This window comes from Pristis pectinata, chromosome 24 (assembly GCF_009764475.1).
Source record: "Pristis pectinata isolate sPriPec2 chromosome 24, sPriPec2.1.pri, whole genome shotgun sequence".
Classification (NCBI taxonomy): Eukaryota; Metazoa; Chordata; class Chondrichthyes; order Rhinopristiformes; family Pristidae; genus Pristis; species Pristis pectinata.
Window position 1 is genome coordinate 26,387,520 of NC_067428.1, and position 14,390 is coordinate 26,401,909.

The 14,390-nt window shown below is 40.4% G+C and overlaps 1 protein-coding gene across 1 annotated transcript in view; it reads right to left on the bottom strand.

The window, feature by feature from the left end:
• midn (midnolin) overlaps positions 1-14,390 on the bottom strand; it is a 30,977-nt gene that overhangs the window by 14,669 nt on the left and 1,918 nt on the right. The window contains exons 2-5 of the mRNA XM_052037515.1: positions 13,684-14,234; positions 13,332-13,419; positions 13,150-13,212; positions 56-442 (exon numbers count right to left, since the gene is read on the bottom strand). Coding sequence (XP_051893475.1) covers positions 56-442; positions 13,150-13,212; positions 13,332-13,419; positions 13,684-13,895 — 750 coding nt within the window. The 5' untranslated portion in view covers positions 13,896-14,234. The remainder of the gene's footprint in view (positions 1-55; positions 443-13,149; positions 13,213-13,331; positions 13,420-13,683; positions 14,235-14,390) is intronic.

Consider the following 14,390-nt stretch of genomic DNA (forward strand, 5'->3'; position numbering starts at 1 on the left):
CATATTATTTAGTTGGAACCAAGATTATTAGAAGTCCAGGTTTAGTTCATCATACCTCAGTACAAGATGAAGCAGCGATGTTATGGCTGGCTGTTGACGTGCTGGCGCCATGTGACCTAAATGATCCAGCCGTTACCGAGGGCGGGCGAGCTGTGCTGAAGCAGGTGGTCGCGGCCGCAGGGGCGGGGCTCGCCATCGCTTGCTGGCAGGCCGAGATGTGGTTACAGTTTGAGGCTCCCACAGTTTGCCTGTGAAGTCCTTGAGTACTGGCAAAGCTGGGGGCAGCTGCCCCTCCACTACTCTCCCGACTAGCTATCACATGCCTGTGCTGGAGCTGGCTGCCAGCCTGCTGAGCTGCCAACTGGAGCTGAACAAACATCATGTGATCTCCAACCCGCAGGGCGAGTGTCAAAGGTGACCGTCCCGACAGAAAGTCATTGACCTGGAAGGAAAAAAGAGAGCAAGATCATTTTAAACTTTGAAGCTGTTTAAAACTGTGGCTGCATCTTCTTCCTTCTGTGCTTATAATAAAAAAAGTCCTTCAGGAACTGCGGAGATATGTCAAGTGTTCTGGCCAATACATTCACCCCTCAATTAATATAACTAGTACAAATATTCTGGTCGTTACAAAAATACTGCTCGTCAAAGCAGGCCGACTAATTAACTGGCCAATTAATTAAACAGCCACGATTATTTCAAAAGTAGTTCATTTGTTATAAAGTGAACGTCTTGAAAGAAATGGAAAAGGCACTATAGAAATATTCATTGAAATTCTTGCCCCCCCCCCCCCCCCCCCCCCCACCCCGCCGATTAACCCTACTGGGAAGGAAACTAAACTGTTGTGGACATAACCTTCAGCCAAGTTTGCAGATAACTTATTGGGAGACCAGATTTGAACAAGCTTGTGAAATAATGTGTTTAACTGAATTATTTAGTAGAGTTGGTATTTTTTAGAGGGAACTGTCTGTACACAAAGTATTTCCCAAACTCTTCTCTTTGAAGGCGGTGTACAAAATAAACTGGCGTGTGGAAATTCACAATAGAAGACAGTTACACCACAATATACTGCCATACCATCAACGGTAATACATCAGGACAACAATAATTTAACTGCCAGATTTACAAAGGAATCTTACTGTAAGGAGTCTGAAGGCTACTTTAAAGTGGTAATCTTTTACTTAGCCGGTGAAACAATCAATGGAGTACAAGGTTCATTGTAATAAATGAATTATTTTGCAATCCGTTTTAGGTAATTGTCAAAGATGACAGGTTAAACTTTAAATATTTACACGCCCTTTTTCCACTTTCAATTTCCACATTTAATATTCAAGGAGCTCTTCCAGTCCTTTATTTCACGTATGAACCCATCTACAATGCTGAAAGTTCCTCAACTGCTGGCTGCAGAATTAGCTACATTTTGTTGACATGAGAACTGCTTGCAGCTAATCGAATGAATGCACAGAAATTTCTATCTGGAAGAATTAAAAATAAGAATCCCTGATTTTTATTTTTTTTAAATAAAACTATGTGGTAAGGTTTCCTTTGAAACTGGAGTCTTTTTCTGCTCCTCTCCTGAGGCAGCCACTATTTTGTAGTTGCAAAGGCACCAGAGCTTTGCTGTACTTTAACCATCTGACAGACCACTCAGCCACAGAACAGAGGAATCACAAATGAACTACACCCAGTCCTCAAATAATGTCCAAAATGGTGAGAGGATGGCGAATCTGGAACCAGGGGACAGTTTCAGTACAAGGGGTTGTTTCTGTTTAAAAACACAAGGAGGAATTTCTTAGATGGCCACAAATATTCAGAATCCTCTCCCCCAGAGAGCTGTGGATGCAGAGTCAGATTCTTCTAGACCAAGACAGAACGATATTTTATCTATAGGATGGTCAAGGGTCACAGGGACATTGAGCTGAGACCACAATCAGATCAGCCAGGATCTTAATTCAATGGCAGAGCAGGCTCAAGGGGCCATATGACCGACTTCCTTTTCTTATGCTCTGATGGAGAAGCTTTCCTTGAGGATCAGTGAGCAGTAACCAAGAGTTAGTGCATCCTTCCACTCACACTGGAGTGCTGAGCTCTGGACTAACCTCTCTACTGTCAACCCAGCAGAGACCAGTTAACCCAAGGCCTAACATTGGAAGTCATTTTAAAAAAAAACAAATTAGTTAAGTAAAGCATTTAAATAAGTAAAAATCAGAACTGATGAGAGTAAATCTCTACAAACATCAACTGGTAACAAAAGGGTGCCTTTTAATCTTCATTTAATTTTCTGCTTCAGGGAAACTGCCACATGGATTTGCTTCCTACCAAGGCTTTCTGTTCTTCAGCTCTGTCTAATATTCATGATGGTAATTAATTCTGTATACTTTAATGTCAAAAATCGCTTGCGTGCTGCTTATAGCCTATAGAGCCCATACTCAAGGGACTTAAAAGGCATGCATAGCTGTTTTATACATCTGCGCTTCATGTCTATTTAAATTACCCAATGCCTGGCTGCAGTGAGCTTGCAGCAGCTCAGTGCTGAATCAACACCGATTCAGATGACGTGCTCATTTAGCTTATATATCCAGTCGCATCTCCACTTATTTACACCAGCTGTGCATATTTACATTTCTAACTTGGAATTGCAGTCACATGCAGTCAAAAAGCTGCACAATACAAATGCGGGTGGGACGGGAGGAAGGAAGGGGAGTACAAACTGGAAAAAGGTTGAATGGTCTGGTTTGTGCTCGTTTCAGGACAGTCTGCATACGAGGAGCTTTAAAAAGAACCAGTCTCAACAGAGGATGCCAAATAGCTTTCTATGCATAAAAAGGTTCTTCAATGCGACTGCATCTCTAAGAGCCCTCAACCCTCCGCGCTCTCCACAACACTAAGCTAAACGTCTTCTACAAATTGCACCACATTCAGCGTGTTCAACAGCTGCACTCCAGTATGGCCATAGTTTAAGCTTCAATGATAACTACTGAGCTGGCAGAGAATCTAAAGAATTTCACTGGCTGATGGTAATTCATCTCCATCTTCCGAGCCCAGTCACCTGATTGTTAGGGAAAACAGATGGCCAAAAATCAGAAATATAATCTGCTTGGCCAGAGCAAACTTTCAATGTTTGTCAGTTATCCAAGGAGATGAGGCCCAATGCAGGTGCACACCCTCAACCTTCAGAGGTGAAGCAGATTTCAAAGCACATTCCTTACATCCCTTGTGGATGGGGGCTATATGAATTGAAGTCCTGTATTCAAAAATTGGAAACAATACAATGCTCTCTGCAAGAGCTTGGACCTCATCCAAAAAGGCATTCTGAAAATACCAAGTCTATTGGAAGGGGTGAAGCTGTATGAAAGGATACTTTAGATTTAATCTCTGTTCAGAAGGAGACCTTCTGAGCAGTCTAATAAAATAAGCCTTATTGCTCTGATCTTTGTATTCCAATTATTTCATCTGGTTTTGTTTGATTTAGTTTTTCCTCCATATTTGTTTTGTTCATCATATCTGTTAGATGGTAAAATTGGTAAAACTATAATTAAATAAGATGAGATATTAATACAGAGCTCACAAATCACTCCAGTATTCGGTAATGCACTTGCTCTGACAATCCTACTCTGATTGCTCATATTACCACTTCACAAAAACATGATGCAGTAAGTCATACTAACAATGGGGGGGGGGGGGGGGTGGAAAAAAAGAGGTTGGAAGAGAGAATATTCTTAGCCATCTCTAAGCAAACATAAAATTCTATCTTTGTGCACTTCAACCAATGATACAGAATTTATTTGCAACCATCTTTCAAGGTTATGCAGTTGCAGTAAAAGCAACAAGTGATTTCTTCCCCTCCCACCACTCCAAACAATGGGAACTTAACTCTGGGGTCAGATATTTTTGTACTCCCAGGTCTTTTGTAGTGAACCCACCAAAATGCAGCTGCATTTCAAATTATCTGCACAAATGCACAATTAACTTCTAACCAGAGTGTGCACTCAGTAAAGGGATAAAGCTTTCCTTTAAGAATTACAAGTTCTATCCAACATTAGTTTTCTAGCATCAGAGAAATAGTTTGGGGCCAATAAATAGTTCATAACTTTTGTTTTAAACGGTCCCTCTCAAATATAGGTGAACATCTGGCTATTTTAATCACAGATAGACAACTGATGACAAATCAGTGATTTTTTTTAAATGTCAAGACCATCTAATAGGCCAATATCAAAGCAGATTTTTACGAAAATATTCTTCAAAAATATGCAAAAAGCAAAATTATTTGAATGTGCATGCAACATTTTTTCTGCACATAATTGTGGTATTAAATTCATAAATTGTTTTACTACGATTATTTGTCAAAACTACCTGGATATACTGAAATGATTCATGGGATGGGGATTTGTCTATTGAGGAAAGGTTATACAGAATGGGCCAATACTCACTAGGGTTTATGAGAATGAGAGGTAATTTCATTGAAACATACAAAATTCTTATGGGCATCTACAGGACAAATGTAGGATATTTCCCCTCACTGGGGAATCAGCAGTCAAAGTCACAAAATAAGGGTTGGGTATTCAGGATTGCCATGAGAAAGAATTCCTTCATCCACTAGGTAGTGAAACTTTGGAATTCTCTACCCTAGAGGGCCAAGGAAGCTCAGTTACAGAGTATTTTCAAGACAATTACTGACTTTGGATATTAAGGGAATCAAGAGAAATGGGATTAATGCAGGAAAGTGGAACCGAGGTAAAAGATCAGCGTTGATCTTATTGAATGGTGAACTGGCATAAAGGGTTCAAATGGTTCACTCTTCCTTCTGATGTTCTTGCAAAAGTAGGGTAAACACTTCATTCCCAGCCTCAGGCCCAGACTAGTTCTCACAAGTGGCTTCACCATTCCAAGTTAGAACAACTATCATGTCGTGAACAACTCCCTTTAACCAAAAATGGCATTTGGCAGGGAACCTGGATCTGATATTCTTGCTTCTAACTCTGGAATCTGCCAATGAAGTTCCAAAGTCCTGGTGTGCCTGTGAAGAAGTTGTAAAAGACCATTTATGGAACAACCCAAAAGGGATCCAAGGCCTTAACAAAAGTTCATACTAACACTATTAACTTACAATGGGATACTGGTGAAATGGAATCTAAAATCCTATTTGCTATCTGTGCTAGCCTTGATCTTCAAACAGCAACATGAAAGTGAAAGCTAAGATTTATGGTTATGCAGAACAACCCCATAAAAGACAAGATCTCCTCATACTTTGGTTCAGCAGAATGGGGAATACCATCCCAGAATCTCAATCCCTGAGAAATTAATGGGTGGTTAAATGTCCAGCAACAGAGTAAGGATTTAGAGAAGGTGGGAGCGGAGTTAATCTTTACAAGCAGAGTCGAGAGTCCAGGGAAAGACCAAAGTGTTTGCTTTTATTCAAATTAAGATGAAGTTCGTCTTTACCCACACCCCACACAAACCAACTCCTCCTCCATCCAAAAGAACAGTGACGTCTCAAGGAGGTAGGGTGAGAACACTTAAGAACATCTTCAACCTAGATATATGGAAAACATACATCACTCTCCGAATCATTATCCCCTACAAAAAAACTCAAATAATGACAAATTATAATGATTAAATTTAAACTAGACATCTAATAAACAAAAGAAAATGGCACAAAGCTAATGAAAGTACTTATGTCTGGACCAAAGGTCATCAGAAAATTTCACTGCACGAAAACAGTTTAAACTGACTCACCACCTACTGACGTCCTTGTGCAATGACACTATCTCTCCGGATTATCAGAGACAGAAAAATCACATTAGCCAAACTGAACAGGTGTTACACTGATCACTGTCCTCTAGATCCAGATCCAAAGTATTTGGGGAGCAGGGTAAAACAATACAAATGAAATCATGCCACAAGTGCTGGGATGTCAAAAGTACTCTTTTTTTTAAAAAAAGGACAAATATTGAGATACCTTTTATTTTCTTGTATCTGAAGAGATGTACTTTAAAGGAGATTAGGGGATGTAGACCATTTAGAAATAGCCCAGGAGATCTGTAGGTATTTTAAAATCAAAGAAGAATACTACCCCTATGTATACAGCTCAACTTTCCACCTATTTTAGGAACAGTAAAACTGAAGCCTGTATCGCTAAAATAAGCACTGATTGCAGGCGTCTTTATTCAGAATATTTAATTTTATCTCTAGGTTTGTGAAGGGTTGCAGAACACAAGTGACCTGGCCTTGACTAAACTTGCAGGGTATGAAGATGTCCTACAACATCATCACTCATTCAGTCTCTGCAACCAAATCATAAATCTCATCCCATCTGTGGAATTTGCAGCTCACGGACTCCTCCTTGCCCGTTCCCCTGCCCCCTCATATCCTCTGCACCCCCCCCCCCCACTGCCCCCCAACCACCACATCTCTCTCAGTAGGGGTAACAAGCCTACTTAGAATTCCAAGCATGCTGCAAAACTTAAGCACCCTGGAATGTATTGATTATGTACCAGAGCTGCACAAATCCCAGACTTGCATAATGTAAGCTGATAAGGAACAGAGTCCAACCTCCTCCTGCATCTTTGAAAAGCCATGTTGCCTTTTTCAATCTACCAGCTGCCAAAGACTAACTGAAGTCTCTTTGAAGCTCAAGATGCAGACTTTGACCCTCCTTGTGCCTTTCCTTTTTTAGGAGCATTGCAGTGACACACACACACACCAACCATAGGCAACTGCAGTCATCAGCTAACAGGTCAGTAAAGACAACAATCAATTTTTAATTGGTAGCAGGCCCAAACTAAAGCTTCTTTTCCTGATTCAAGCACATATCTGAATGAAAACATTTCTTTAATTACAAAAACAATGGATTGCTACTGTAGATCCTTTGTGCTGGGTCGTTCTAACTCCACACTATAATACACAAGTAGGGCACAATCACTATCACTATTTCTAGCCATAGCAACACCTACTCTGGGACTGACAATGAATGAATGACAAGTTTTTTTACTGAAAGCAGCAAAATGCACTTATCACAGTTGACTTTAAAATAGTAACTACACATTTAAAACAGAGATTTCTCTGTCTTAGCCATTTTTTGTCAGACCTATATTGCAGTCCAGACTTCATATCCTTTTAACTGCAAATTGCTTCAAAAGGTGATCAAATTGAAAAAAGCTGAAAGGCATAAACTTGCAGTCAAAATGACAAGCCTGCTAAACTACAGACTTTGAAAATTCAATGCTGACAGATCCATTTATAGAGGTCCCTACAGTTCACAGAAACTCATTTGCAGCCATGTACTGCAATATTCATCTGTATGCAACTTCTCAACACAGAAGACCATCTCAACTCTTAAGTATTAAAGTCCATCTTCCTTCAGTACACTATCATTTTACAAATGTTATTAGTATTTTTCCTCCCAGCATACAAAACAAGAGCCAAGAGTTGGGTACCATGCACATTGTAACAATATGCCATAAAGAACCAAGCTATCCTGGCATTTATGCTGGATTTAGAAATCAAAGATAAATAAAACTAATGCGTTTGATGCTTCTAACCTTAATGAAGCAGGTATCTACTATCACTTCTTAAGATTTTCTTGGAATTCATTTACCAAGCCCACTTATTTCCAGGTGCATTTATATAAAAACCACAGCCACAGGCCAGTGTTAATTGGATCTCGAAGGTGGTCCCCTGCAAACTAAATCAGTCACGACTGAACCCACTTCACTCATAAAAGAGGTACAGCATCAAACTTTCAGACGTCACGACTGCAGATTCTCCACCCGCCTCAGATGTAAAGCCATCAGACATCGTAGACTCGCCCCCGCACAAAAACAAAAGAGTTTCACATGCACCTCTCTCACAACCATATATAGATACCTTAAGAGGTCCAAAAATGTGTTGCTACAAAAGCCCTTCAGCTGCAGGGATACAATACCACCATTTCAATGGCTTCTGCAAGAGCCTAGGAGTGCTGAATGGGTTTTTTGGGGATTTGCTTGATGTTCATTCAATTAAAATTTATAGCATCCATAATGCATTAAAATGCAGTTTACATGGGCAGCAGAGTAGCAAGACGGAGCGAATACCAAAAGAACAAAGGACACTCAAATTTTAGCCCTGTTCTGTAACACATGCTAATTAGCAAATGAGACAAAGGTAGCTATTCTAAAGACCTACTCTGAACTGGGGGATCATGTAAAATAAGGATCTTGCATGGAGATTAACAGTGCATGACAATGGGCCCTCATTCCTGCTGTTTCAGTTTGACACTATTTAAACCAGGTCAGGGCTTCAGTATTTGGTTCAAGATCTTTGTATTCAAGTATCATGCAAAGAAATATCAATGAGTACTTCAGCTTTTGTTGCTGGTCTCCTAACAATCACCTGGTGTGTGTGTGTGTGTGTGTGTGTGTGTGTGTGTGTGTGTTTCAGCTTTTGTTGCTGGTTTCCTAACAATCACCTGTTCAGAGTGTGTGCGCACGCGCGCACACACACACGCATTTAGCTCACTTGGAGTGTGTCTGTGTGCATTTTAACTGTGTTTCAGTGAGCTATTTAAAAAGCAGCCTCTATTTTTAATTGCCATGATTTAGTTTGAGTGCTCTATTCCCTGGCCATCATTAACTGAAGAAAAAGGCAGCAGCCCACATATATACAAATAAAAAAAAGCACTCATTTTTCATTCATACACTGGCTGCTAAAAATAGTTCCTCACCATAGACACAAAAAGAGTGAAGACAAAAAAACTCATGTTATTTTGAAAAGGCCACAGAGAATGAATATGAAATCATATTCTCAAGTCTAATTCCATGAATGTAGTGCATAGAATGAAGTTCCCCATGATTTAGTTGTTTAAGTTCTATACTCCATAATGCCTTAAATAGAGCTTCTGTTTCAAAGTAGAATAATCTTAACCTGGTCATACTAGTATCTGCAAAAATCAGATTTATTGTATACATGTTAATATGGTATTTTTAGATGTATAATAATGAGCAAAATATCTCATATCAGCATTATCATATTAAATTTGATGTTGAGCCATTTGAAATCTATTTGTCCTAATATTTCTTCAAGAACTATTTAAACATAGAAGAGGAAGACAAGAGAAGAAATTTAGGTAGAAATTTCTTGCAATTGGGGCCTTGATAGCCAAAGGTACACCCATCAGTGCTGAAAAGGGAGCTGGAGAAAATCAACTATCTTAGAGGGCTGTAGATGTGAAGGAGATGGGATTGGTTCCATAGAATGGACAATCGACCAGATTGAGAGAGGATGGTGCAGTCAACCATATCAAATTTATAAAGATAGGATGCCGTACTCAAGGGGCAGTGTCATTTATTTCAATTTCCATACAAATGGTACAGTGCCACATTGGTCTAGGTCATTTACATTCAGGATGCTTAAAGTGAGTGGGATTAAGATGTAGATCAGAAATGGTCAATAATAAATCGAGTAGTGGTGCAGTCTTGAGGGTCTGAAGGACCTATTATGTACAATCTGCAGTACATAAAAAAGCTACCAGAACTAGCAAATGTTGTTTTAATATTTAATACTTGAATTTTTTGGAAAAAACAATTTTTAATTAAAAAGCACATTCTTCATTCATACTCTTGACTCCTAAAAATAGTCCTCACCATAGACACAAAAAGAGCCAAGACAAAAAAAAACATTTCAAAGAGGCCGCAGAGAGTGGATATGAAATCATATCAAGTCTCATTCCATGAACACTATGCAGAATGAAGCTTCCTATGGACTTAAAAGTATTACTCAATTCACTTCTATTCTTGATATTGCCGTAAACTGAGCATTTTAAAAAAATTGGTAGATCAATTGGAAGCACTGATCAGACTTACTGACCACCGTAGATATGCTCTTTTGTTTGTGTATTTGCATGGCAGACTTTCCCTTCCTTTTTGTTTAAGCACAAAGTAAATCTCTTCCCTATAACCTTCAACTAACATACTGTTGTTCCTTAGCATGCTGGACTCTGCGGCAGAGACAGCTCCAGGGTAACTAAGTGGACTTGTTTGACCAGCTTTCAAAATAAACCATCTCTTGGCATCTTCCGGTCAAGTGGGAAAGCTGCCTTCTACAGGAAGGGAAATAAATGAAAGAGTAAACAACCTCACTGATAGCGATGGGGGCAGGAAGGGGTTCCATTCAGCCAAGCAAAAGGTCTGCTCACAATGCAGCTTCACAGGATTGTTTTTAAATCAGATTTATATTTTAAAAAATAAATCAGTAAAAGCTCCCCAGACCAGCCATGTGCTAAATTTCAAGGACTAGTTTAGTGAACTGGCCCTCTGCACTTGCAAAATCAGATGAACAAGATTATGCTTAATTGGGTACTTAACTATACTTTTGTACACCAAGCCATTTATATTGAAGCACAGATATAAATAGGTCCTTTAAAACCATGTACCCACTAGTCATATGCATTGAAATGTAACTGGATCTGAATGTGTCTGATCACATAACCTTCTGACTCAGCTAACTTGATCCCATTTGTAACTGAACTGGTTGCCTCATCTTGATTAAGGACACTCACTCTTATTTGATCATGGTGATGTATAACGTCACAGCAAAACAAGCTGCGCCAGAAGACTGACATTTCTAGTAAATTCTTTGGCCAAGCAGCCTCTTGGACCTAACTACACAGATATTAGTAATATACAAGAAAGGTCATACTGTATTCAAGTCTGGCAAAAATTTTAAAATACATCAACTGGCAGATTCTGCAGCTAGCATGTCACCCCTTATTTGAGAATCGTTGTCCTATTCAGTGTGAAAGCATTTGTGGCCTTGTACCACAAATGTGTTTGACAACACAGTGTGTGTTTCTCTTTCGTCAAGCATGATGCAGCTTTAGCCTACGTCACTATGATGCCTCTGCTATTCCGGATTATGAATTTCCACAGCGTCTGCCATTCCCTAAGGAGAGGAGGAGGAGGAGGAGGAGGAGGAATCATTGTCAGCTTGTGATAAAGGAATTTCAACTGGAATTTAATGTTCTTTTGACTCAGATCCATCAAATAGAATGTGCTGCAAGGCCAGATTGGCTGGTTGTAGTGTAGCTACTACAGACATAGGAATTTTATGAAATGTTCATTATGAGCAAGGAGAAATAATAAGGCTTATACAAGTCTAACAAGAAGCATGTTATACTGGCAACCCCAGAACAAGGGTGTTATCCACAGAATCCTTAAGACCAATGTGTTATAGTTGCTTTTAACCATTTGATGACAAGAAACATTTCTTGCACCCTTTCTCCATCAGATCAATTGTAGAGAAGAGGATTTCCGGTTTAAAATACACACTCCCCAGGAAATCCAGGAAACATGCTTATCTACGACGCTAGACCATTTGAAGCAAAGAGTTTCAAGAGGAGCTGATTAATTGGCTGCATGATCAATGGAACTAATTAAAATAGTACTTTTCACATGAATATTGCCAAGTTCAGAATAAGTAAATGTGTTTAACATGCGCTCTTCAGCCAGTATGAAATATCCATATACACCCTATATGCATCACATTAATTTATGGTTAAAGATGACTGAATATTCAATTGTTTTTACATTAACTCAGTTATATTGCTAATCTGTTGGCCCTTGGGACCCTCATTAAAACACATAAATAAAACATTACAAGTGATTTAAAAAGGATGCTAAAAATTCTGTGGAAGTCTGTCTGATTTGATAGTATATCAATTAAATTCAAAAGTCTAGCAGTTTACAAATCTATAGCCAGCTCCCAAATGTGTTGTTATGTCCTACTAAACATCCCAGAAACCCCAAGACAAGACTATTGCTCAACAGAACCAGAATAGGACAACAACTGGAAGCTTCCTGGTATCTCATTAATCAAGGACTGCTTCTTCCAGCAGGGGTTTCTGGCGGTTGAGGTACCTGTATATGGGCCAACAGATCTCAGTGTTACCTCGTGAGACCCCCACCAACACAGAAGTCGATCTGCAGCCAATTTATTCGCTTTAAAAGGATGTTAATCCGTTGGCTGCTCGATACGACTTCAGCCAACGGTATTTGTGCACGACGGTGGGATTGCTGCCTAAATTATTGTACCTGCTCCCAGATCAGTAGCAAGCTGCAGTGTCCATGGGCCTCAGGACAGCCTCTTGAACACCATGAAACAAAAGGGTCGACTACAGCATTCAGAAGTGTTTAAGGCACTTTCTGTCGCTTGCCAGAGTCACAAACCCCCTCGGTTTTGACCACTGAGGCCAGGCACGATTTCAAAAGAAAGTGTATGGGCGGCACTCGGGCGAAGCAGGAAGTCCTAGAGGAGTTAAAAGGTTAGCGGTGCATTTTGCCCACTGCTGCACTACATTATCAAGTTTAAAGGCTCCGTCACGCTTTAATGAAAGGCTCCGCACAAGTTATTGGCCGTTAACCACCGAGAGCCAGCAAAAGCAAAAAAAAACAAATGTCACACACAATGGTAACCAAGACCAAGCGAGTTATTTAGCAGTTCCAGCAAGGCTGGGTTGTAACTTCACAAGGAGGAGATCATGGAGAACAATGGCTGTAATTAGGATAAAAACGCACGGAGCCTGTGAATTTAGGAGGTGAAAGGTGAATTGCACGGTTCAGGAAATCTCGTTCAAAAAGGAGAGGCTTTTCACTATCGGGTCATGCTTCAGTGGGAGTCTGAATGGCGTCACTAGGGGGAGGAGTTGGCTCTGAACAATATTCTCTGTGTAGATTAAACACCAAGCCTGTCGCCAAGGAACTCCCAAGTGTTTCATGAAACACGCACAGTACGAATAATACAAAAGGGACAGGAGTCTGGGCTTCGGGAGGTTTTTGGAAACTAGATTTGCAAAACATTTAGGCCGGCAATGCCGAATCCCACATTTAGACATGAAATACTCAAGTCAAATTGAGCGTAACTGTACAATGTAAAACAATAAACGAGTCTACAAAATCATTATTAACCCACATTACTTTTGATTAATGCATCTTTAAATTTTGAAGTGGACTATGATGCATAAACTCGCTCTTCGCAGTCCAGATTAAAGATTCCACCCCAGCATCCTGGCAAATTTAATTGTTAGACGGGTTAAAAGTATTACATTCAGAATTACATTTATTAAATATCAGTAAGGGGCCACGCATACCACCCCCATCTTAAGGCTTTATATTTTACCTGAGTTTCCGTTAAGCTTTCCAAAGCTTGCATTACTGATTGCTCCGGCCGTGAAGCTTGAGACTTAAAAGAGAGAGAAAGGGAAAAGGGATTAACGAAAGCGTACATTTCCTCCCCCAAGATGTACTAATAGACATAATATGCATCGATATTCTATACACGAGGTCAGGCGTCGATCTTACCATGAGTCCAGCTTCTACAGTGGGTACAAGGGTTAATTTGCTTCCTTCTGTAATACCGTGATCCTGCAGTTTTCCAGAATTTAATCGCCTAAAACAAATACCAAAAAGCACGGGTTATAATCCATAACCGGGAACGCACCGCCATATAATGATCCTCTAATCATATCAATACAGTAAAATGCACAAGCTTCACGAATGAGCTCTAAAGTACATCCGAATATAAAAGTTTATATGGCTTACTGCTAGTAAAGTAAAACTGAGTTCTGAATGGCTACTGCTCGCCGTAGAAACCTGTCACAGAAACTCCGATTGGGGTTTCGTGGCCTCGCTCAGAACAAAGGGATGTACGTACGTTTCTTTGTGCAAGAGGACTAGACGCTCCTTGGCAACCTTCAAACGCTGTGACAACCTCCGTTTGAGTCCTTCTACTGTTTCGTCTACTGGAACAGAAAGATCATACTGGGCTCCGGTCGTCGTATTGATGACTACACGCATTGAAGGCTCGTTTTGATGGGCCTCGCAAGTTGGGGCTCGGGAGCAACTCCTGGTGCTTGTATGGTCCATTAGATTACCTTTGATCGGTCTTCGAGTCACACAAGAAAGTCCCTTAGACACTTAAAGGAATCATGCAATGTTATGGAGCCTAAATATTATGGAAACAAATCCCGGCGCTCTCTGCTGAGATAGTTATCGGCGAAAGTGTGCGGTATATGTGTTCGGGTTTCTCCTTGTGAGGTTTTCTTTTGTCTTCGAAAGATCTCGCAGACAGGGGTTAACAAAAAAAAACACAAGTGGTTTGCCCAGAGCTCTAAGCCGTGCTTCTCTCAGCCCTGCTGACTGCCTCCGAGCCGGACTCTGGCTCACTCTGCCGCGATCCCCCGGAGAATAATCCTCATAGAACGTCTGCAACAAAGAAAACACAGCGTCAGCCAATCAGCGTTTGCGCGACGCCTCAACCTTCCAAAAAGTATCCACCTGTTCCCCGGCACCAGCCAATCAGCCGCCACTCCATTGTGACGTCTCCCTCGGAGCTGGACGTCCACTCGTCAGTTTCAACCA